The 26,735-nt window shown below is 34.2% G+C and overlaps 1 protein-coding gene across 1 annotated transcript in view; it reads right to left on the bottom strand.

Annotated features, from left to right (window-relative positions):
- LOC118746216 (agrin) overlaps window positions 1-24,256 on the bottom strand; it is a 41,028-nt gene extending 16,772 nt beyond the window's left edge. The window contains exons 1-2 of the mRNA XM_036480040.1: window positions 24,151-24,256; window positions 16,185-16,499 (exon numbers count right to left, since the gene is read on the bottom strand). Of these exons, the coding sequence (XP_036335933.1) occupies window positions 16,185-16,392 (208 nt within the window). The 5' untranslated portion in view covers window positions 16,393-16,499; window positions 24,151-24,256. The remainder of the gene's footprint in view (window positions 1-16,184; window positions 16,500-24,150) is intronic.
- Between the last annotated feature and the right edge of the window lie 2,479 nt (window positions 24,257-26,735).

Below are 26,735 nucleotides of genomic sequence, written 5' to 3' on the forward strand. Positions count from 1 at the left end.
GCCGTGGCCACTTAGTAATTGAGTCATATGAAAATTCGCCATGCGATCTGTATAGACATAGCCGTTTGAGTGTTGCGGCCTCTTTTTTCTTCCTACTCGTTATAAGTGCACCTTCTGTTTTCTGGATAGTTAAACTCAGCCCTTTAATTGTAAGCCCAAGCGATGCTATCAGCTTATCAATTGTTTTAACTCCTTTCGGAATGGTTAGATATAATACACCATCGTAGGCTATGATCCACCAAAGTGGACCCAGGATGGAACCTTGGGGAACTCCTCTGGAGACTCTGTAGCTCATCTTGTCTCTTTTTGTGTTGTAGAACAATACTCAATTACTTTGATAGAAAACTGTTAATTATATTAATTATATACTGTGGCGTACTAACATTTTTCAAGACATTTATAATGTGCGACCAGCTTAATAAATTTAATGCATTCTTTACATCTAGGGTGACTACATGATAGTATTCCTTGGACCCATTTTTTCAGCGTTTACCCTTAATAGCGTCTTTAGCGATGTCGGTTCCGATGCAAGTACAAATACTCGATACTTTCGATACGATCCAATGCTTTTTGGATATCGATACTACTCCAAAAAAATTTGAGCATACTGGAATTAGTGTTGCCAGAAGATCCTGGTGGAAATATTCTAGCATATATTTTCTCAAAATATCGCTAATACAGCACCTCCGTTGAACGAAGTTAGCTGCGTTTGTTGCCTGTTATGGATAAAAGCAGAATGAGGCGGAAAGCCGGTTAGATGTCCATCCCTAGTTTAAACAAATAAATTTTGCTGTGGGAATTTGTGTTTTGCAACAAGAGTACTTTTGTATTTACTGGTGTTATTGGTCCTTCTTCCTTTGTACATTGTTTAATCATTTTGCGAGTGGTTGTGTGTTGCTAGGTAGTTGCATTTTGCATAAAAAATTCAAAAATTTTCTAAACAAAAAAAAATTATATTAGCGAATATTATAATAAATAATATAAGTATGAATTCCAATCAGAGTGTCCAGATTTGGCGATTTCTCGCCAATTTGGCGATTTTTTTGGATATTTGCGCGTAAAAATTGTGCGATTAATCAATTAATACGATTTATAATGAATTTAATAATTGCGCAGTCCTATTGCAAAATGTGTTGAAACAAATATTTTTAAAAAGTATGCGTATTTTTTATGAAAATTGTTTGTACATCACTATTATATAAGTCACTTGTGTTATTTATTATTACCCTGTGAAAGTATTATATTCGTTTTTGGTTTTAAAAACTATATTATAACAAGATCTCATTTTTAAAATAAAAGATTTGTTAAATCAATTTCATGAATTTTATTTAAAAAAAATTGGCGATTTTTTTTCAGAAATTGCGTTTTTTTTTTAAACAATCTGGACACTCTGATTCCAATATTACAACTTAAAAGCCATTTTTATTATATTTTATTATATTTTTATTTTTTTATCGTAGTTCCCGTTTAAATTTCCCTGTCACGTACAACTAATTTTTTCTCTTAATTTGTGTTTTAGAATACTCATATGAGTACTATTACTCGATAGTTTTCTTTCGATACCATGGTATCGATACTTTTGGTGCGGTACTTTTTGGCATCGATACCTTGCTACTAACAAGTAGTTGGTATCGACGCAAACCTGGTATCGAAGTGAGTGTCTGATAGACATTGGAATCGATATGCTCCTCAAGCGACTGCAAATGATGCGTTCGAGTCACTTTACTTGGTCCACTCTCTGGTTAATTGGGCTTTGGAATGTGTATGCACATATGTATTTGCATGTGCGTCAGAGCTTAATTGATGTTTGATTTAAATAACTACCCAATTAAATTACATTTAAGTAGTGCGTATTCGAAAGCTCAGTCCTCCTGAATGAATACCACGCATGAGATAGCGCACAGTCGGCGTTGGAATTGATTTAATTATTATCTTCAATTTAAGACTTATTTGACCATGGCCTTTCTTTGCGTGCAGCCCGCGGCAGTACCCTTTCATATGTACCTCATGATTTCTTACATCTACATACATACCTAGGTACATATGTACGTATGTATGTATGTACATTAGGGTGGTAATTTGAAAAGAGTTCGGTTTCCCGGTCTCACCCCGTAAAAATACTGTATGTCGCTAGCCTAAAAACGAATTGAAAAATATTGATATAAAGAATTCTATACCATTTCTACGAAAAATTGTCTTTTTTCCATATAAATTTATGGAAAACTTTGAGCGCTGTGAGCCACCTCTAAATCTTTTTTGATTGACCTATAACTTTGTATAGTTAAATATTCAGGCTATTCGCACATATCTAGGGGGTGAGAACAAGAATCGAAAAACTTTTGTTTTCTCAATATAGTTAAGGGACACCCTAATGCACATACATACATTCATTATTTGGTTCGTTTTAATTTGCGGGTCGAGGAATTTTGAACTGAACTTTAATTACTAAGAATTTCTTTATTTCCAACTTTTCCAAATGCATACATATGTATGTGGATAGATATTGCACAACGTCTTTACAAGCGGCACCAACAATGCAGTTCGCTGCCAGTTGGTAGTACATATTCGATTTTATTTCTTCACCGGTCAGCGTGCGATTTTTGAAACTAACTTTTTCTCGTCCCACATATCTCATAATTCACGACAAAAAGGGCATTCCTTAATAAATGTTGAACGATGAATTTATTTACATACATATGCATGCAGACTAGGGATGTTGCGAATATGGAATTTTAGACATCCGCGGATGCGAATATCTAACAGCTAACATCCGCGGATGCGGATGCGAATGCGGATGTCAAGTATTTTTAAGAAACAATTAGGTAAGTAAATTAAGTTATTTACATAGGTAAATAAGAAATGGAAAAGTTAGTCAATTTTAATAATGTTTATTTTATTTAGTATCTACTTGAATTTAAAAATTGGAACATTATATTTAATAAAAAGTAATAAGAATTGCATCGGGGCATGTATCCTCCTGACTTTCATTTTCACTTGAAGAATTTAGCATAATGGCGAAATCGTTATTTAAACAGCGCTTACAAGCCAAACCAGATGTGTCAGGTTTTTCTAAAGCTTTTTAAAAGAATTCTCCATTCTCATTCCTTTGGCTGTGTCAGAATTTGGGGAATCTGTAACTTCATCAGCGTCTTCGATTTTAGTTTTTGTAAATCATTTGTAATACTTTCTTCTGCGACTGGTTTGAAAAATTTGTGCTTATAGCGAGCTAAATAGGTGGATATGGAAAATAAATTATTATTTTCCAGGAATGAAAGTTTTGAACAAAATTCTGTTTTCAAAGTCGTAGCTGCCAGCCGAATCGGATCAGAATACTAAAAAAGCACCCCGTTTTTTATAAACATTTGAATCTCAGATAGTTACGTAGTTCTTATCTTATTAAAGGTGAGACCTATATTTTTTTAATTATTTGAGCATCGATTCTCTTTACAGCCAGACGTTGATCATTTCTGCTAGAAATCGCTATTGAAGGGCGCTTACTCGTTGACTTTAAATAGCAAAGAAGGGACAGTTTTACCACAGAAGGTTTTAGCCAAGGATGCAATGCATATCCTTATGAAAAAAATATTGCCCGACAAGTAAACAAAATTACTATATTTAAAATTTTTGCTAAAAATAAATTGCCCAAAGAGCCCCATTTGAAATTATTGAAACGAATATATGTAACATCAAAGCAAATCACGAAAATTTGGTTAAGAATTAAAGTGCACACTTTCTTCTTTTGTGTCTAGTAGTTTTTTTAAGACTGGTCCAAAAAAAATCATAATAAAGAAAGAAACCAATACAGGTATTTAAAGCACAGAAAAAAATATTGTTAAAAAGACTGTGTTCCCTTTGACGTGTGTCAAAGGTAAAGTTGGTATTTGTATGATTGCCCATTCATAGATCGGTTAAGAAATAATATGTTTAAAGACATTTTTATCAAAGTTGATAAATATGACATTTGACCAGTTTTGTTACACAAATACGCCCACGATCACAAGCAAAAATATTGGCTACAATTTGTCATTTTGTTTGCCGTTTAATCGGTGCACTTGCACAACATTCGCATTCGCAAAACCCCCGCACTGATTATTACGAATGCGAATGTTAATATTAATGCGAAGCTCCGCGATTGCGAATGCGAATGCGAATACTCGCAACAACCCCGATGCAGACATATGTATGTATGAACTATGTATGTATTTAAGATGATTTCTTTAAAGCTAATTGATAGTACCTTGGGGTTTTCTTTAAAAAATTTCTTTGCCACACGATTTTTTTTTTTAACATAGTGTGTAAATACACCTCGCTTCACTTGAATAGGTATGTATATTTTTTCTCTGAGAAGCAATCTTATATCTTCACTGTAGAATCGGACACACTCTTTTTGATCTTATTTGGAATAGGAATAGAAATGTGCTGGAATTTAAAAAAATGTTACCTGAGAAAACCAATACTATTTTTTTACTTCTTCTAAGAGATCTAATGCTTGCAAAATTCCATTCAAGATTTTTGACGTTGTGCATTTATTAATACCCCTATTTAAAATTTTCCATTCTACAGCTTAACCACTTAACACACGATACAGTCTGAATTAGTAGTTTGTTTGACAGCCAGTGTTGCCAGATTTTATTAAAAAAAAAACTGAATTTTAAACAAAAAAACTGTAACCCTCAAGAACGATGGGATTTTTGGAATGTTAAGGTTTTTCACCTATGATTGGAATGCAGCTGACCCGGATTATTAATAAGAGGAAACTCTGCACCTCTATCGCCTCTTTATCACATAAAAATTTACTTCCATAAAAACAAATGCGATATTTTATTCTTTCAAATCTGACATTTACGAAGGGAATTTAAGAAACCTTACAGTTAAAACTGTGAGAATGGCAACATTGCTGACAGCGATGAGTCGGTACTAAGTCACGATAGTTGATCAAGTTAAGATAGTCTTCAGCACGGCGTTAAAGATAGCATCAATTGCCGGCTATCGACTAGATGAGATAAAGTAGCGCGCGGCTATCGAAATGTTGATAATTGGGAACGTATTTTATGGAAATTGCCTTTTTTCTGCTAAAGAGATAGAGCTTACTCTGATTCCATATATACTTATTTGTTTGGCCTTTTTGCCTTTTTAAAGATATTTGCCGTTTTTTGCCTTGTCTACCTTTAATTGTAAAGGGCAAGGAAAAAGCTCTTATTCCTGATAATATGAAAGATTTAAATTGGGCGCTACTTGTATCAACTCACGTCGAGCGCACGCTTAGTACATTCAAGGCTTTTCTTCGCGAAAATCGAATAACAATACGTTACTACAACTATAGAGATTAAAGTTTTGTGAATGAAAAACTAGAAAAGAGAAAATAGGCAAAGATTCAAAGTAAAAAATTTTCATATAATGAAACTAGTTTATCGTTTTTCTCTTTTTACTTGTAAAATAAACATTTCTAAAATAAATGTATATTTTGATTAATTTTCGGCTTTTGTCTTTTTTAGTGCCTTCTTTTGCCTTTTTTGCGATTTCTAGTACCTTTTCCTGCCTATTTCGCTATTTTATTTTGCCTCTTCATTATTCTATTTATTCTATTTTGCCTTTTTTTATAGGTTTTTAGGTCCTAAAAATCCATCCCCTGTTGATAACTACTAAAAATATTCCTTGCATGGGCATGAAGACCAGCTTTTTGTTTTAATTTTGATCCAGTATCACGACGATAAGAAGCTGACCTTTTAATGGACCTTCGTAATAATTTACATGCACAAAGTTTTTTCTTTTAGTCCATTTCATGTTAACAATAGCTGTGTTTTCTTGGGCAATGATCGGGATCCGGATAAAAAATTTGCACCCAAATGCAACAACAACGTTATGATTTTGATGTTGATCCGGTTCAATTTATGATCCGCTCTGTTTTGTTTGACTGATCATGAACCAATTAGAACAGATCTGAGAAGCAGCCATTTGCAATAGCATTTGAGAAAATAGTGTGTGACGTACGTAATTTTGAAGTTTGCTATTTCTGTTTTGTTTTTTACATCTCTTTCTTTATGTGTATTTTGGTGATGGTTCATTTTAGTCATTTTTAAGCGATTTTAAATAAACTTTTTGTTTAAATGAAATTAAAATGAAGTGTGCGGTAATTGGTTGTAAAAACACTTACAGAAATAATAAATTACAATAATTATAATTTCGTCTTCCTCGTGCTAGTAGTATAAAATTAGTACTGCCAAGCCCAGTAAGAATGATCCATCGTTTCCGTTTACCAAAAAAACACAACTAATATGTACTTGCACTTCTTTTAATTTTACAGCCAGTATGGCTTGAGCCAATCCCTTTAAGGCAGCACGCAGCTCTTAAGAAATTTCCTCTGCTACAAGGCAAGCCATGTTTACAATAGAAATATATGCCCGTTCCATTATTTCTTGAGGAAAGAGTGAGACAACTGGCTGGTGAAGTATCAGATGGCAAAATTCCTTGGACACACACTCAAAATTATGGCAATTTTTTCTTCACCGTTTTCTTGAGACCTGCATACTGGTCTTTACGAATAATTCTTGTTCTGTAAATTTACATGCAAAAGTAGAACACTTTTTGATCTTCTTCAAGTGACGCAGTTTTTAAAGCATATTTTTGGTATTGCTTCGTAAAAAGTAGAATACAAAATTGATTATTCAAGTGAGTTTGGTTTTTTAACACTTTTCTTTAAAATCAATCATTCTTTAAAATGTGACTACAACTAAGTTTCTCCGATACCTGCAAGCAAAGATAAAGGCTTGGTTCTTGAAAAGATATATATGTACCTATTCAACTGAAGCGAGTTGTCTTTATAAACATTTATGTAGGTATATATGTGCATATACATACATATGTATGTCTGTATGTAAGTATGTACGTAAAGTAAGATGGGTAGCCGCCGTATTCGCTACATCATACACTACTTTGTTCTGCTCCAATTCGGTTACACAGTAATTATTCGGTGAAATTTCGTGTTAATGAAAGGTAGCGCGATCTGTGGCATGCTACATGATCGTGCGCACTAAATAAGCATGCACGTAAAGTGTATACGTTTTTTGAAGACTATTAATTTTTTTGTTTACGATGGTGTATCTTGTTATATATGTATTTACATACTTACATACATACTTAAGTACATATCTAGTAACTTTTTTTAAAAGATTTTATTTTTGAGAAACAAGTTCTCTATATTTTATAAAAAAATTGTACTAGCAAACTTTTCACAGAAAACTATCCGGATGGTAACTAAACATTCTACGAAGTTTAGTTTTGATCTTAAGTGAGGACATAATGCAAAGCGTTTGATGTCTGATGACTCAAAAGATCTAAAAAAATTCTACCGCTTTCGGACCATCCCGCTTTAGTCACATAACTGCACGTCGTTATCTTATCGCGAGTGAGTCGATCTAATTTCAGTAGCGTACTAATTTGAAAACGAATCTGTCGACAGACCAAATAACTTGCATTTTAGCAGCAAACAAACAAATAAGTTTTAACGCACGTTCTGCTCAGATTAAAGAATAATTTCTCTGCGGTCAAAGCACAAAATAATAGGGAATTTACATGAGGCGATTTTTCAGGCAACTTTTAGTTGAAAGCAACAATCGTCTGGTATAAACGGCCTTTTAACTAAACGCTTTCAATGAAGTTGGTCGGCTGCCTACTTTCGTTCACCTTTTTATTCAACTAGTCGCCTGTGACAGTTGAATTATGTAAATTCCCTATACTCCTGTTTTTTTTTTTAAATAAGAAAATATTTAGAGGTCACTCCAAGCGCTGAAATTTTTTATTTATTTATTTATTTGTTACAGTCTTGCGTCTTAAAAGTACAGATCGATATTTTTGATATATAACAAAGTATGCGTATATGTAAGTTTAAATTTTCAATTACAAAGCTGTTTATGTTTCTAAAACTATCAAATAACCTATATAAATGTATGTTGTCTAACTAGTTGGGTAGCTAGCGAGGCCTAGTCTCCAGTCTACTTTTACATATGTACTATGTGCAGCGGGCGGAAAGACCTTGTTTCCGCTCCGCGTTGCTCACGAGTTGATAGTCACGGTCGGAAAGGCCGAGTTTCCGATCCATGTTCCCGTCGTCATTAATATGCAAACCCTGACGCTGGATTCCGTGATGTGAGGTGGGCGGAAAGGCCTAGTTTGCGCTCCGCGTTATGGCCGGGCTGTTGGGCATAGTCGGAAAGACCGAGTTTCCGATCCATACTCACGCGTCTTTCGTATGCTAGATCATTTGCTGCTTGGTCGGATGGAAAGGCCGTGTCGTGCTTTCCTACCTAATAGCCAGAGTTTTACAGTGATCAAATAGTTGTCTTTTAAAAACAGCAAAGTTATCACAGTCTTTTACATGTGGCGGAAACTCATTAAAACACTTTAAACCTTTATAAAATATATTTGTTTTGTCTACCTCTGTTATATAAAGTGGGAGTCTAAAGCAATTGTATTCCCTGAGTATATATGAATGAGTTTCATTTATATACCGAAGATTGTCGCTCAGATAGTCTGGAAGTTTACCGTTCTTTATGTTGTATACGAATTTCGTAGCATGATAGAAAACCTGTTGCTTAACACTCAACTAATTCATATCTGTGATCATCTCCTGCGTAGGTGTATCGTAACGCTTATTTAATATGAACCTCATAGCTCTATTTTGCATTTTTTGCAATTTCTCGATATTCGCGTCGCTTGCTAAGAAGAAGATTGTTGGGCAGTATATAAAATGTGGTTCTACTATAGATCTATAGACGAGGGTTTTATACCTTCTTCTCAGATACTTACAAGATCTTTTCATAAGACCAATTTTTTCGCAATTTTGTTCACTGTATGCTCAACATGCTCATCAAATTTAAGTTTATCCTTACTAATATTATAAATCCGAAAGTGAGTTTGTTTGTTTGCTACGCTTTCACGCTTTAACTACTCAACCGATTATCATGAAATTTTTTGCACTGCTGTCATTTAGCCCATCTTAAAATATAGGATAAATTTAATCTCGATTAGATAAGAGGGCGTGGCACCTCGCATACAAACGGAATTTTTCATACTGCATTTCTCAGGAAATATTTTTGATAGATTACTGGAACTTGGTATGGAGATATATAAAATCATTGTCTACTCATGGATGTGGGCTGCCACCTTTTAAAATAATCAAAATTCAACTTCAACTAAAGGAGTTATTTATTTGAAAATTATATTAAAAAATTGGTGTCAAGAGGTTTAAAAAAGCTGTATCTCGAATGTATTTTGAAAAGGGTTGCCACCTATTTGACAAGTCAAATTTAAATTAATTATACGCAAGCTATCTAAAGAATTAAATATGGTTGTCTAACGAAATATTGTTAAGAAACCTTTAGTTCGAAAGTTTTGAATAATATTTAAGTCTTTCACAAGGGTTGCCACCTTTTCAAAAATTAAATTCAATTATTTTAAATTAAATATAACAGTAAAAGGTGCGCAATGGTTCTGGCAGTTGATTTATCGGTGGTGATTTGAGATTTATCCCAGCCCAACTCAACCCTGGTGTCTCCGAATGGAGCTTTAAGAAAGTTTTAGTTTGCGAAAATTTTGAAGATGGTTAAACAAAATTTAAACCTCCTGTTTTTTAATTAAGTTTTCTTGAAATAAATTTTACTCAATGTAGCACTTTGAAATTTCATACACTCAGCGAAGCGGGTGAGGGCGATCTAGTTATCTATATATATGTATACTCAGGTACTTAATGAGTTTAACTTCCTTAATTTCTTCATCTGTGATTTTTAAATTGTAACTGATGGTTCCACGATTAACTGCTCTAGTGAGGATCATGAACTGTGTCTTTTTTACATTCAACTTAAGTTTATTTAAACACAACCATTTGTACAAAGAATCCAAGTCTTCTTGCATTTTAGTCATCGCAGTCCGTAAGTTTCTGTCACTGATCGTTAACAATGTATCATCAGCGAACAGTTTTAACTTACAGTGCTTGAGTGCCATATTTATGTCGTTAATGTAATTAGTGTAATATTAAAAAGTACTGGGGCCAACACCGATCCCTGCGGCAACCCAATACTGACTGCCACTTTATTTGACACACTTGACTCGATTACAGTTTGTTGCATACGATCTGAGAGAAAGCTTCGAAACCAGTTAAGTTCCGTGTTTTCAATACCAATGCATTCGAGCTTTTTCAACATTCTTGCCCTGTCAATGGTCTCGAAAGCTCTTCTCCCAAGTATATACTACATATGTACATATCGATGGCTGAGTGGAAGATCGAACTATTTCGGCGGCTAGTTCGAAAATGCCCTATCTCAAAAAACTTTTCAAGGGCGCCCTATCTTAGAATTTTATTGAAAAACACCCTATCTCAGGATTTGTTTGAGGAACGCCCTATCTCAGTATTCGGTTCAAAAACGCCCTATCTCACACGAAAACACATTGAAAATGTGCTGAGATAAGGCGTTGTTGAAAACTTTTCTCAGATAGGGCGTTTTTGAACTGGCTGCCGAGATAGGTCGATCTTCCACTCAGCCATCGATATGTACATATTTCATATGGAAAAAAATAAAAAGAAATTCGTAGAAATGGTATAGAATTTGAAAATCGAAATTTAACCATTTTCTAATATCAACTATTTTTTATAGGTCCCCACATTTTGGGGGTCAGAGTTTTCTGATTAAAAAATATTGATTTTCAAGGATTCTGTACCATTTCTACGAAAAATTGTTTTTCCCTTTGATCGCTTTGAGTGACCTCTAAATATTTTTTAATTAAAAAAGGGGTATATTTTTGCGATATAGACCAATCCTAGGCGGTGGGAGCATAAAAATGCCAATTTTTCACCCCTAACGCTCATACATGTAAGTATCTATACATGCCTACATACATATTTCAAAGTCCAATATCTCAAGAAATATCGATGTTAGCGATTTTGTGTGCTACAAATTGGTCATTAATATTTTTTCTTTAGCTCTTGTTATTCTCGAGATAGGCAAGAAAACGAGAATTTCATGAAAAAATGGGTTTAGTGACCCGTACTACCTCGCTGGTGGGCGCTAGGATTAAACCGAAAAACACACTTTTGTAGAGCATTCAGTTCTGAAGAAAACCCATCAGTGACCAAGATTATACCATAAAATGCCTCTGAGCTGTAGACTTTTTAAGAAAAAAACTCAAACTTTACGTGTATTTTATATGTGAAATCTATGCACGCCTTGGGCGAGTACTTAATCTTAATATTAAGGGTTCAAATTTTCAGGGAGCTCTTTTTTAGGTGTTTTCCACAAAATTTTGAGGTAGGAGTGAAAAACAAACAATAGTCGCAAAAAAAAATTTAAGATACATATACTATATATGTATTTGTTACTCAACTTTAAAATTTATTTTGTAACTCCTGAAATACATATCTATGTACCTATATTTGTACAGCTTGAATTCGAGTAAGAAAAATGAATTTTAAGGGAACAACGTTTTTTCACTATACTTTTGTTCCCAAAAAACCCGTCTCATAACCTATCGATCTCCCTTACATGTTAATAACCGTATGGACCAGGGAAACTTAACTGATAGTTTTATTTTTGGATAAATTACTACAAAATTACTTCTGAGTTTTTGCAGGAAGGTAGTATACATATGTATGTGAATATGTGAATATTTTCAATGCATGAAAATGTTGCAAAAAGTGAATTTTTTATGCACTGTTTTTTGAGTGGTTACACGGGAAATCGGACTTCCATTTTGGTGGTTTGACAATAAAATGGGTAGAAAAGCGATTGCATCGCCACGTCTAATCGCACACATATACTTAACCCTTAATAAGCCGCATGGGGTCACGGCCATTTCAAAAAACAAAAAAACATGTCTTGGAATGCTTGGAGTGCGCTTCCACTCTTCCTAGCTTCCTATCTCCTCACGGGGTACGCAATTAAGTCGCGGCCAGGACATCGGCGCGTACACATGTATGTAGGGGGTTGATTCGGGTTTTTTTTGGATATCTATAGGCGGTTTTTTTGAAATATTAATTTTTTGAATATTGAATATACTGGTTTTTTATTTCATTTCATACAAATCTTGACCTCTCAATAAAAGTTTTGAGGTTTTCGAAGCTTTCAACGCTTTTTCCATTTTAAGGGAAACCCCTAAATAGGCTTACAACTGCATATATCCTAAGTTATTGAGGTATGAACTGTATATCATATTTGATTTCAATAAAATAATATTTGGCGGTTAAATGTTTTCTAAGGGTTTGGCGGAGTTTTTCCTCCAATTCGTATTCTGCTTCTTGATGTTGTGACGCAAAAGGAGAGACGTACGCCTACGAAGAAGTTTTTTTTATAGCAGAGGTACATTCGGAAGTTTGCCATTGTCTGCAGAGGGGCGACCGCTATTTGAAAAAAAAAAAAACATTTTTTGTTGTTGTTGGACCAGGAGCAGGAGGCACCTCTAAGCACTCGGCTACGACGCAAGAGCACTACTCAAACCCGAGCTGCAATTTTTCGAATAACTCGAAAACCGGTTTTGGAAACTAGGCGAATAATCGAACACCCTAATCGCCACCCTCTTCTGTACTGACCCCATAGCATCACTAACCCAACATTTTTGGCGGAGGTAAGTTCTTTACTTTTTCGTTTTAGTTTGAAGTCAAAGTTATGTTTTTGATTTTTTAAGTTAAAGATAATAAAGAACTTAAATATCTAAACATTTTCGATGCATAGAAACCAAACATCTATATTTTCGAGGCATCGATATTTTTCTGACATGCCTAGTATGCACCTATTGGTCATAAAACTCTGCGATGCGAAATGGGATTACTTCTCAATCTTAGCATGATACATAGCAGCATGTAAGTATGTATGTAATATACATACATACATACATATATACCTATGTAATTAAAAACTCAGCTATGCTCCCCACACATGGAATTGGTAAGTTACAAGCAACAAACATATGTATGTATGTACATATGTATGCCCGTTTATTGTAATCCAGTCATGTCAGTTCAATGATCGCAGCATTGATAGTGAAATTTCCCTTATGCTGATATCTAGTCTGAGATAAGTGTAGTTATTATACTTTTACTTTCAGGTGTGTCGTAATTTCGAAACTGCAAATTTTTTACGATATTCCAGAAATTAAAATGCAAACATATTTTTACAACTTTAAAACTAAATTAAATGCATACTTGAGTATGAACTTTCTTTTTTCTTAACATTAAAAATTTAATAAAAGAGAAATTCATTATATGCACACCTCATATGTTTATCGTCGTTTAAAGTACAAAACCGCGTATCAAGAAAATGCCAAACCTCGTATGTGAGGTTGCCAAGATTTTGTATTAGGTTGCCTCAATGTCTGAAAAAGATGTGTTGACAACCCGCCGAGTGTATTTCGACGGTACTTTGGCAAAACCTCACATCTCAAAATACTCTCAACCAACAGTCTCTATCAAAAAACCGCTATTAATAACAGAAAATCATTTTTGATAACTTTTATACTGAATATTAAAAATTAAGCAGAGATATAACTTTTATAAGAGAAAATAATAAAAGTCAATCAATGATCATTATATTAAGATAAATATGTTTCGTGTCATCTATAATTATTATTCAAGGGCTTATATTATAAAAGTCCTTTCATAATAATTATCAGAGAGATAAATATTTTTAAGTCTCCAAAGACTTTTATTTTAAGACTTATATTACAAAAGTCTTTTGATAATAATTATGAGCGCGAAAATATTATTTAAGTCTGAAAAGACGGGACTTCTTCAGGAGCATTTCTGGATTAGTTGGGGCCCAGTTCGTGGCTAGGTGAGGAACAGTTCGGGACTAGTTGGGGACCCGTTGGGGTTTGGTTTGGGGCCCGTTCGGGACTATATACGAAATTTTTTCGCACTCATAATTATTATCAAAAGACTTTTATAACATAAATAATCAAAATAAAAAATCTTTGAAGACTTAATAATATTTATCTCAATGATAATTATTATGAAAAGACTTTTATAATATAAGTCTCAAAATAAAAGTCTTTGAAGACTTAAAAATATTTATCTCGCTGATACTTATAATGGAAAAACTTCTATTATATAAGTCATAAAATAATAATTATCGATGACTTAAAAGAATTTTCTCACACATAATTATTATCAAGAGGCTTTATAATTCTTACGGAGATTTGAATGACTTTTATGAAACTCCACCATGAAATAATTATTATTCGGGGTCTCTGAAATTAAGTACTTTTTAGTTAATTAAGAATAATATATAATGAATTTGTAGTATTTTAAGGTCTATTTTGAATTAATTTTATGAAATACGAAGTAGTAGCGATTTCTGAAATACGAGTTTTTACCAAAGTATAGTAGATTTCTGCCATGAAAAACATCTTCTATGTGATCTAAAAATTTCGGATTTTTTGAGATTTTCGAATATTGTGATAAAATAGGTGTCTTCGTTTTTCGATAAAGAATAAAAAAAAAGATATTTCACAACAAAAAACATTGAGGTGCAAATTTGGTATAAATGACCCATATGTTACTCTTGTTAGAAATCAAATTTGATATAAAAGAGTTATGATAAAAACCCGATGTAGTAGTTTTTACGGGTTCCCGAGAACAATTTTTGCATTCTTAAAACACTTTCATAGTAAGAGTTCAAAATTGACCGGAACATTTTGCTATTTGACAACATAAAAATGTTAGCCGATTAATAAGAGGTATAGCTTTTAAAAATTTAGTAATTACTTAACGGCCACACGAAATTATTTGTTTTGCTATTAATTCCCACATATCCACGCTATAAAAATTGATTGAGAAATATGAGAAATATGAATAAATTCTGATCCCACGGTTGCTTTTTATGACAAAAAGAATTGCTGTCGTTGCGAAAGGCTGTCGTTGTATGGAAACAAACAGTTAATTTCCCAAGACCACTTTAGATGCATATGTGGGTTTAACTTTCCTGCATTTACTCTCAAAACTCTTCAGTCTAATAGGCTTCTTTCTGAAAGCACTTTTCTTGCCACCTTGGACAACATCATTTGAATTTTCTCGGGCAATAAGCATTCTAGTAAGTAAAATTCACTGCTAATAAAATTAATTATACTATTGCTGAAGTAACGGTAACCTGCACTGACTTCAACATTGGCAGCAAAAGTATACGAAGGAAAGCGAAAAGAAAAACCGGGATCGCGGCCTTTTTAAAGTGCCGATAATCCCGGGATTCTGGGCAAATAATCCCGGGATTTTCGGGATTTGCAATTGGTACTGATGGTAATAATAGAAACTCCTTTTCTTCACCAGTATTGGCTATATTTATTTTTTTATTTAATAATTAATATTACATATGACACCGTGCGATAGTAAATTTTACACACAAAAATCAATATATTCGCGAAACCATGGGCCAAATATTGTAAATTGCGTTTTTAGTTTTCCACCCTGACGTAAGTAATTCCAAAATGATTTAAAAAATTCAGTGAAATGTGCTTAGAGAAGAAGTATGGGTATCAAGTTAAACACGAAATTCTATAGAATTTAATCAAATTCATTTTTTTTGTGTATATGGTGAGTATTGAAAATGTCCTTTTGAAATTTTGCATTTTGTTGATATGCGGTTTTTTACTTTAAAAGACGATATGTTAAGGACTTATATAAATTCGATAACGTCTTCGAATTTCGTCTTTCTAACTTTATCAGCTTAAAAAATTACCTATTCGTCCTTGTGAATCTAAAAAATTCTATTTTTTTTTAATTCTAAATAAATTTCCTTCCTTCTTTTCTTCCTTTTATTTGGTATCCTTCCTTTTATTTGGTATCCTCAATGCAATGAATTTTTTAAATTATTTTTGGAATTAATCATATCTTTAAAATTACAAAGTCCTTTAAAATAAATCCTGACGTCAGATAGAAAAAATAAAAATGCCACTTTAAATAAAAAGTAGGTTTCAAACCCATTTACGTATTATTTATTTTATGGTAGGAGAGCTTGTCAAACAATTTAGAATCAATTTATTCGATTGAAGTTGTTGAAAAGTAATGAGTATCTAAATACCGGGATCTCGGGATTGTGATAACGACATCACGAAAATCCCGGGATCGTAAAAAGCAAAAAAAATTAATATCCCTACTAGATATACATACATATAACAAATTGATTACTTGACTCGGATTCACTTACCTACTACGTTTTCGCTCTGGCCAAGTCTCAGCAACAGCAATATAGCCAACAAAAGTATCTGTTGCACCATCGGCAATGTTGTTGCAGCCGCATTAGTCGATTGCTGTCGTTGGCGACTGTGATAGTGGGTTTCAGTGGTTATGTTGCTGAGAGCCGTTGCATGTGCATCGCTGGCATGTTGGCGATTAGTAGCTGAGACGCGCACCATTTTCACTGCACTTTCTGCTTATTGTTTGCTTGTGTTTGCAATCGCCGAATTTCGTGTGTTCGCATGCGCGCACACTTTTCTCCGCTGTTATTGGCGCTGTGCTTAACCTTCGTATTATATTTGTTATATTTTACTTCACTTTTGTTTGCAACGCTTTCGCTCGTTAGCAACAAAACAAAGAGTAGTAAGAATAGCAACAACAACAACAAAAACGTTTTCTCTAATTGTATTTATTGTTCATACATATATATCTATGTTGAGAAAAAATCGCGGTAAATGCAACAACAAATCCACATTTGTACATACATACATACATACATATGTACATTCAAACGAGTGTAAAGTAAAGAGTATTTTCCATGTATGCCGAGTCCGTCGCGATTTAATACGACTTGTTATACATACTACCCATTTTTATTATTTTTAAGATACCATGGTTGTCAGCTAGTCACTAAATTGATGGTGTCTTTTCGTCAAAGATTATTCATGCATGTTTTTCACAAATCCAAATTGATTTCGACCAATTTGCCGCCTTTCATCTCTCGACCATAGAAAAATAAAATTTAGCTCGACTACAGGGAATGCACCATGGTCAAAATGCCTGTTTTTCTGACCAAAACTAATTTCTAGCTTTTCTTTACTTCAAATATTCATAATGAGATTCGGACCGGAACCTCTAAAAATAAGTAGTATTTATAGGAGTCCTTAATATTTAAAAAAAAAAATTACAATCGCGGTACAAAATACCATTTTTTTGCGAAAATTATCATGGGTATTCAGGGAAACTTGTAAATGCCTCGTAACCGTGTAAACCTCGTAAATAAACCGATTTTACATACAAAATTATGTAAGTTTACGAGGTTTACATGCGTTTTCATGAATTGTCCTATTATTTCTTAAGTTTTTTAGGCTTTCAAAAAAATGTTTACTAAGAAAAAATTGCTTTATACTTAAGTTCTGAACACATTGAAAACGACGAGCTACCGACCACAGCTTCCAATTTGTCATCTTTATTATCTAAGCGCTTTGTTGATGGCGACATGATTTCTTTGAACGCGGCAGCGACATCATGAATTTGTATGAGTTTGACATAAAAGAAGAGGAAGAACCTTATCTGTCGCCAGAAAAATAGAAATAGATCTAATCTGGCCACAACCACAACCGTCGCGTAGCCCGGTCGTCGCCAAAATAATTATCTACATAAGAGTACGTGTTAAAATAATTTGACAGCTGTGGTTTGTAGCTCGTCGTTTTCATTGTGTTCGGGCTATTAGTCCAATAGCGGTCCGGTTTACAGGATTTAATCAGAACTTACAGGAAGTCGTAACATAAAACCTGTAAGTGGGAACACTTTTGATTCGGTCTTCAAAGGGTTAATTTAATAATAGTCGCCGTATATATAAGAAACCGAACTCCTTTTTGCGTACCTGTAAGTAATGTAGCAGTTATTAGTCTGATAGAATTTATTTTGTGTTTTAAGGAGAAGGATTTAAATAAATATTTATACTAAGAAAATCGCTTTCGTCGAACTTTTAGAATCGGTGAAAGGTTTTTTAGTTATACTAATAATATACTGACTTCTTTTTAACTGCATTTTTCATAGGTGTTTAGGCGCGTCTGCTAACACCAGGCGCCTAAATACATGCTATGTACTGCTGCATGTGCAAAAATTTCCTTTATGCAATTTAGGAAATTTTTGCACATGCACTTCTCAACTGCCAAGTAATTGAACTTTCTTAAGTTTCAATAAGATGGCACTTCAAAGTATGCTCTGCCTAGTCGGATGCATCCTCCGGACACTGCTTCCGGAGCATTCTGCGGACTCTGCATGGCTTACAACCATGCGGAGGTGGTAATAGTTGATTACCATTGGCCACAGTGCCTACCCACTACTTTTTGGTCCAATAAATATTTTTTTTATATACATACATGCAAACATACTGGTCTCCCCTCTCACTGAGTTATTCATGACCTAGACGACATGGTCGTCTAGTGAAATTTCTTCTAGCCCTTTTTCATAATCGTATTTTAATGTTCTTTTTACGGAAAAAATTATATTTCAAATGAATTTAAATGTCTAGCTATAAATTAAAAGTCTTTGTGATTTTCTCGTTTTGTTGGGCGATTAGTTTTAAAGCGGAAAAAAGACATATACATATGTACATATATATATATGCATTGATAAATTACCATTTAAGGAGACTGAGCATAACAAGCAACCAAATTAGAGAAGTATAGTCAATGGGAGTTGGATACTTGTTTTGTGTTTTAAGCCTACATGCATATACTATGCTCGCACGTACGTATGTATGTATATACATATGCACCTACAGTGACGGGCAAAACTGTAACATGGTTTAACACTTTTTGTTTCAACCACCGCTATATTTCCAAGTTCTAACGACTTTCATCCTTTTGTTGAATATTCTTGTTGGTACATCCCTACTCCCTCTCTCATAATGATTTGAAGTCAATACAACAACAATAAAAAATTCAGCAGACAAAAATGTAAATTAAGGCAGATGTTACAGTTTTGCACTCACTCTCAGTTTTGCATTTGGCAGTTATCTTTTACTTAGTTGGAAGTCAGATGACTTTTTTCTATATTGTATTTTATTGAAGAAGTGATCACCAGTAAATAACATAGTTAATCAGGAACCATAAATGTAAATGATATATTTACTGCGGAAAGGCGGAACCGCACGAAAAGTGGCAAACAATTTTGGAATTTGCTACTTAAAAATGTTAAGACTTAGAAAAACTATAGCCTAAAGTGTTCTTAAGGACAAAGCAAGTCTGTTAAAAAATATTACGGTACGATATCTTGTGAACTTAGAAGCAAGTAGCGATGCAGCCACTATTACAGAAGCGCTTAAGGTATTAAACTTTAATGCAAATCAATAGACAGCGAGGCGAAGAATTGCCAATTTGAGCGCAAAGGATCATAAAAGAAGAAAAAAACAAATTTGATCAAAATACATGTGCGAGTGCGGCAGCATTTTGCTGCATCGCACGAAATCCGAACCGTTGCCTATTGGGATATGTTAGGCCGTTCACAATGCAATAAAAAACATATTTTTAAGTTTCAATTGAAGGTTATTTGGTCCGACAATAACTAAAACGACTAAATTAATCGCTTTCAATCAGATGGCCGGGCATTCTATTGGGTCAAAGACCCAAATTAAGCCCACGCACAGCATGTAAGGCAAACTGTGAATAAAAGTGGTCGGTCAATAATAGTTTGGGGTTGTATTTCAAACATTTTCTTGGTCTGTTAGTACAGATTATGCGTGAGGAACAGTATCTGTTCATATTTCAACAAAATTTGCAAGATGTAGTCGAAAAAATTAGAGTTTCTGCTGAAAAATCACCCAAAACACACTGCACATATTCGCAAAGACTGGATACAAAAGCAAAAATTTGCTGATTTCAAATGACCTCCACAATCCGCGGACATAAATCTCATTGAGAATTTGCGAAAACAACTAAAAGCACAGCTTACTAAGTATCCAAGTCCGTAAAATCGAGTATATGAGCTGTGAAAGCAAACTAAGGATATACTTCCAGAATTTTTACAGAGATACAAATAAGGTATGCCAAATCGTATCCAGGACCTGAAACAAGCAAAAGAGTACTGAACATTGTGTTAGTAGTTCTTTTTTTCGTGAAAATTGTTAAAAAGTTCTTAAAAATGTATGAGTGCAAAACTGTAACATCTGCCTTAATTTACATTTTTTTCTGCTGGTTTTTTTATTGTTGTTGTATTGACTTCAAATCGTTATGAGAGAGGGAGTAGGGATGTACCAACAAGAATATACAGCAAAAGTATGAAAGTCGTTAGAACTTGGAAATATAGCGGTGGCTGAAACGAAAAGTGTTAAACCATGTTACAGTTTTGCTCGTCACTGTAAGTACATACATATGTATATTCATACGTATGCATTTTTCGTGGTTCATTGATTTTACACCATTTGTGTTGATAAAAGAAAGTGAAGTGATAAAAAGAAGTAGACACCGTTGATATGTATATGGAACCCTTTATGCCTCTTCGTGGTCCGCCTATAACTGGAAGCTGCGACTTATGTATGTATGTATGTACATACATACATATATGTATATTGTATGTATTCCATAAAGTAATAATTCGACAAATATAATAAACTTCAAAGGGTAATTAGAGAATATGGAGCATTTGTAAGAGTAAGGTTAATTAAATTTATTGCGGTCCATCATGTCACCATGTTGAGCAATGCCTTTTTAACCTCAGCAAAACAAAAAGCAGAAAAAAAAATTGAATTGTAAAAATTTTTATGATGCTAAAAATGCTTTCGCTGTGCCTTAGAGTGGTCCGTAAATGCAGGAAGACGGTTAAGGCGTGTCGCAAAATTAAGGCGTATTCTGGATTTCGCACAAATCGAAAATTTTAAATTTTTGTATAGAAAATGATAGGAAAATTTTCTTGATTTACGGTTCGTACGGAATCATTTTTTTCATCTAATACCCCAAATCGATACTAAATACTATAGTCGAAGATATCACTTTTATGTACATTTTGGCCCCGATTATAGTCGGTTAAGGCGTGTGGTAGATGACATTACATCTGCTATTAATTTTTTTCAGGATTCTATGTTCGTTATTATCCCACTTTTATAAAGCAAAATCACTTTTCAAAATTGTTTAGTTTCGAAGCTGCTCTCATTTTACGTCACCTAACCTCACTTGCTTATTCTATTACATATTTAAAGAACCCGCATCAGCTATAAATGGCGAATAATTTCAGTCTTGCTGAAAGGATACTGGAAAAAAATCTTACCTACCCTGAGGGAATCTAAATTTTGAGACTAAATTCTATATCCTATATCTAGCTAGATTATATATACTACTCCTGGCTTCTGCTTTAATAATAACTTTTCGACATCCCCGTTATCTCTATAGTATAATGGCAGAAATTCAACTCAGAATGATTCAAAGCCGAAGCAATTTCGATTTGGCGATACGATGTACAAAGAATGTAGCCGGTGTTCCCGAGCACAGAAATATTCCGGGAAACAGCATTGCGAATGGGAAGGAAAGGCACTAATCTTTTGTCAATCAATTCTGCCGTCTAGAAAACTATCTTCAAACGAACTACGGCTAAGGTCTGTTTTCATTGAACAAGAACTACAAATGGGCACTGTTAAGTGGGAATATTTGGAGAGCATACAAGCTAGGTCCAGCGACTCATGAAACACCGCAAAGTGGTATTTTTGGCGAAATAGCAACGTTGCGAACAAAATTGTAGTGATGGCCTATCGCAACTGCGGATTGCGAATATCAAATTTGCCGCGCAAAAGTAAAAAAGAAAAGTTTTACAATTATATTTTTAGAAGCAGCCTTAACTGATATAATTTTTCTTGCAGTATTCGAGGACAATAAAAAAACGTCTATTTCGGGACTTTGACTTTGCAATGATTGGCAGCTAAAATAATATGACAGTGCCGGAAGAAAGTTTTCATTCAAAAGTAATCAGCTGTGTCGCAAGGTGGCAAATTTTGAAATAAATGTGACATTTCCAACAACTTTGCGATGTTTCATGAATTCCACTAACATTGGTGGAGGGAAAAACAGTTACTTTTTTTTTTTTGTATGGAGAGTGATGCACCCTAGTGAACATAAATAACTTGACTAACTAATTTCTAAAACTAACAATACTGAATCAAAAACTGTCGGGCTGCGAATGTGGAAAGACGTACGTAAAATTGGAGAAACTTCATTAAGCCAACAGGGACCGAAAATAACTGTTAACCCTGGGAGTGCATTCTTATTTTTGCACAATACTCGTTGTCGACTCGTCGATTCGACGAAAACTGTACGTTTAATGTAATGTAATGTAATGTTTAACCCTAAACACCAAGAGTTTTTTGCAAAACCGCAATTTTTTAATTTATATTTTTTTGATTGAGAATAATCATTATTTTGTGATTTCTTTCGATCAAAAATTATCGTTATTTTGTTTTAGTTTTAAATTTTTTATGTTCTGAAAAATTAAATTTAATAAATCTAAACATAACGATTATAACATGATCGAAAAATTACTATTTTTGGTTGAAAAAATAGAGATCGTAAAATATAAAATGAAAAAATTAAAAGTAAAAAAAAACGATAAATTTGGTCGGAAAAGTAGAGGTCCAATTTTAACGGTTAAATTATGATTTGTATTATAAAGATCATAAACGTAACGCAGCTTTTCACTCTAAGCTAGCGATATATTAAAATTTGTCTGCGTGAAAAAAATTAAGACTTAAACGAATTTAAAGTGCAGGTTTCGTTAAAAAATGCAAATGAACTTATTTTTGATATAATCAATGCATTTGTTATCGAATGGTAAAAGGCAATAATAAATGCTGCCTGGGTTACCCATTCTAAAGAGATTTTAGATGGAGAAGAAGATAATTTCTCACTTCAGCGGGCTGGCTACAATGTCAAAGATTTCCTATTTTGAAAATATTTACTCACATTTTTTATTCCTTGAAAACAAAACTTTGATTCAGTAGCGGTTAACCGTAAATTTTGAACCACGCCTAGCCCAATTATAAAAATTCAGAACTTATGTATGTGTTTGTAAGTATGAGCTTTCACATCTCCTTATGTATTTATACGCGTACATAAACATATGAAGCGCTAAAAATTTACGCCTGAAGCGCGGTATTCAATGGAGGAGCAGCTTTTGTTAAATGATCAACTGAATAATTCTGCATTGTTTGGCAGCCTTAACCAGCTTTTTATGCCACTTCTACAGACAGCCTGCTTAGACAATTGCTCCAATTACAGACACACCCCATACTTGGCACTTCAATTGAAACTCCCTTTTAGCGATTTGATCTTTCATGCTTTTCTGCATTTGTTTTGTAGTATGTATTTATGTACATTCATACACACATAAATATTAAGCACATAAATTATACTTGTAATTGTGCATTTAATTTATAATTTCAACACCGTTTTGTTTTCGCACAATTGCCGTTTTTTATGAATGATATGTGCAAATGTTTGTATTTTAGTACTTACCATCACTCACAGAAGTTTTCGTAATTTAGTTCTTTTTACAATATTGAAAATGTTTTCCATCATAAATCTATTTCGTTAATTTTTATTTAAAATATAAGTCATTCTATAACAAAAATCGTATAAAACAATATTGCCAACTTTGTACTAAGTTCACAAAAATTAATCAAACTTCAAAAATGTCCATCCAAATTTCAAACATTTTAATCAGAATTAAAAAAAAAAAAAACATTTCCGGTATGCAGTGCAAGTCTCAAGTAGCAAAAGTTTTACCGTTGATTTTTTAGAATTTTTTTTTCGAGGGTGTCTATATAACGCATGAACGAAATATATTTTCTAAAAATTCTGTTAAAAAAGTGTGAAATTTAGAATTTTAACAAAGTTTGCAAAATTGGTGCACGTATATGGTATTTGTTATGGAACGAGCTACATATATTTTAAATAAAAATTAACGAAAGAGATTTATGATGGAAAACATTTTGAATGTTGTGAAGACATTAAATTTTGAATACTTCTGTACGTGACTGTATGCTTTTATTTTTATATGTACATGCATAGTAGGTATGCGCGGTTTTTATCAATTAATTCTCTAATTCTTGCACAAAAGTAAATTTCTTGCGCCAAATAATTACATATGTATGAACTTCCTTTGTGGTTGTGGTTGTTGTTGCTTTTGTTGTTGTTTTTGTTTATTGCCGTTATTGACATTCGTACCTCCAACACAATAGCACTACAGCTGCAATGAACCGTAAAATTATGAATGTATGTAGATATATATATTTGCTGGAGTGCACTAAGTAATTTTATTTGCAATGCATATGCTTCGCCGTACTTTGCACTGTCTGCCCTCAACTTAGCTGAACAATTTCCGTAGGCACACTGTATAAAACTCAAAACGCACTGAATAAAAATATGTTTTGCACGAGTGGGTAAATAAGTATGTAAGTAGCTTTTTTGCACTTGGCTCCTCTAGCTGGAGCGCTTTTTATTTAAACTGCGATGTGCGCGCGCGCGTCTAACTTCGTCGCCACTACCGAAAAGAAAGGTTCGAAAGGCAAATGCAGAATGGCACCGCCACTTGTGGCGCATACGATTTTATAGAGTGAAAGGCAGCGAGTTGCGATTGTATTTGTGAGCGCCATCGCCAACGCCGTTGAAGCGCCGTATTTGCAGCAGCGACTGCTTTTGTTCAGATTGTTGCAACACACGTGAACATACCATACCGCATAAGTTGTACAAAAACGTATTAATTCAAATATTGTCGTTTTTGATATGACGTACGAGAAATGTCCCACCTACCACATACAGTATCGGTAATATCATTAGCACCCCAATTTCAAACTGATTTTGTTTGCCACTTATGTTTATTTATTTAGTTTTAATATTTCTCAAACAAAAACAATATAAACCCATGTTTAAAACTTTGTAGAAATAAAAAAAAAATATATTTAACAGATTTTCATTAAAATTTCAAACTTTTTTTTCAGAAATATTCGGTTTTTGTTTGTGTATACAGTTTTATGGCCCATTCAATTTTGAGTTTAATAATGTGCAAGACTTACGCAAGGTTTCAAGACCAGGGCAAACTCCTGTAAGAACAAGAATGGCGACCCAGTTACCGATGTCCAGAAGGTACTTAAACTATTGAGGGAACACTGAGAAGATGAACTCGAGCCCCCAGTCGATGACGACAGAGTCGATGTTCCACCGCCTGGCGTTGACGAGGTACGAATAGCAATAACGCGGTTGAAAAACAACAAAGCTGGTGGAGCTGACAGCCTGCCAGCTGAGCTATTCAGGTACGGTGGCGGGGAGCATGCATCAACTCTTATGCAGAAAATGGTCAGATGAACGCATGCCTGATGACTGGAATTTAAGTGTGCTCTGCCCAATACACAAGAAAGGCGCACTCGCCATTCGCGCGAACTACCGCGGGATCAGCCTTCTATGCATAAGCTACAAGGTCGTATCGAGCGTATTGTGTGAAAGATGAACTGATTGGACCTTATCTGTGTGGCTTTAGACCTGGCAAATCTACCATAGACTAGGTATTCACAATGCGCCAAATATGGGAAATGACCCACGAGAAAAGGATCGATACTCACCATCTATTTTTTTCGACTTTAAGCAAGTGGTAAACGAAGACAAGACGAAGTGTCATCGAGCGAACAGTTAGCGCATTCGCGCCTTTGCGCCTTGGCACACACGTCACTGTTGACAGTTATAAAGAGGAAGTAGAGAATTTCGTTTACTTGGGAATTCAGGAGTAAAGTCCTCTTGACATCGTCCACAGACGATGGAATGATGAGTTGTATGCGCTTTACAACGACATAGACGTAGTGCAGCGAATTAAAATACAGCGGCTCCTCTGGTTTAGCCATATCGTTCGAATGGACTCTACGACGCTACTGCTCTGAAAGTATTCAACTCGGAACCCGCTGATGGTAGCAGAAGTGGGAGGTTCCCACTGCGAAGGAAAGACCAGGTGGAGAAGGGCTTGGCTTCACTTGGCGTTTCCAATTGACGTCAGTTGGCACAGAAGTGAAACGACTTCTGTGCTTTATTGAACTCGGCCAAAATCGCTTAAGCGGTTACAGCGCTAAATACGAAGAAGAACTTAAGACGTTAATACCTGAACATGAACCAACTAAAGTAGAATATTTTTTATGAAATGTTTACCTTTTCAAACTTTTTTTATGTTTTTTATTTCTATACATTTTGTTTTTATAATTTGTTATATTTTTTAATGCTTTTGAAAGCTCAAGAGCGCACAGGGAGTAGCACAAGTACCAGAAGTGTCCACAAATTGTCGCTTCTTGTTACAAATTGAAATAATTTAAGGTGCGCATATGTGTACCCACGGTATGAAGGGGTTAAGTTCAGACTCAATTTTTGCACTGATAAAGTGAGCTCAAGCTCAGCAATTTGTACTGAAATTCGAATCGGAGATGAGCTCATAAGGTCCAGTAGTACTACTTACAAATAAGGTAGGCTGACTTCCAAAACGTCAATTGCTTTGCATACGTACAAAGTATAATGTTCCATAACGCCGAACTACAAAATGTTGACGATGTATACTTTTCCAAAACACATATGAAAAGTTATCGAAACGCATCGCTAGAGCAATCAGCGCATCAGAAACAAAGTTGATTCTTCGTTTGTTATTGGCTACCATTGGTGTTTTAGAAATGGAAAATTTGGAGAAATTGTTCATCGCTATATTGAATATTTAAAATATGCAATGTATATGGTTGCAATATATCGCAACTCTGCATATACAACCAGTTTGAATACCGCAG

This window comes from Rhagoletis pomonella, unplaced genomic scaffold (assembly GCF_013731165.1).
Source record: "Rhagoletis pomonella isolate Grant_MI unplaced genomic scaffold, Rhpom_1.0 Rhpom_scaffold_00010, whole genome shotgun sequence".
Taxonomy (NCBI): Eukaryota; Metazoa; Arthropoda; class Insecta; order Diptera; family Tephritidae; genus Rhagoletis; species Rhagoletis pomonella.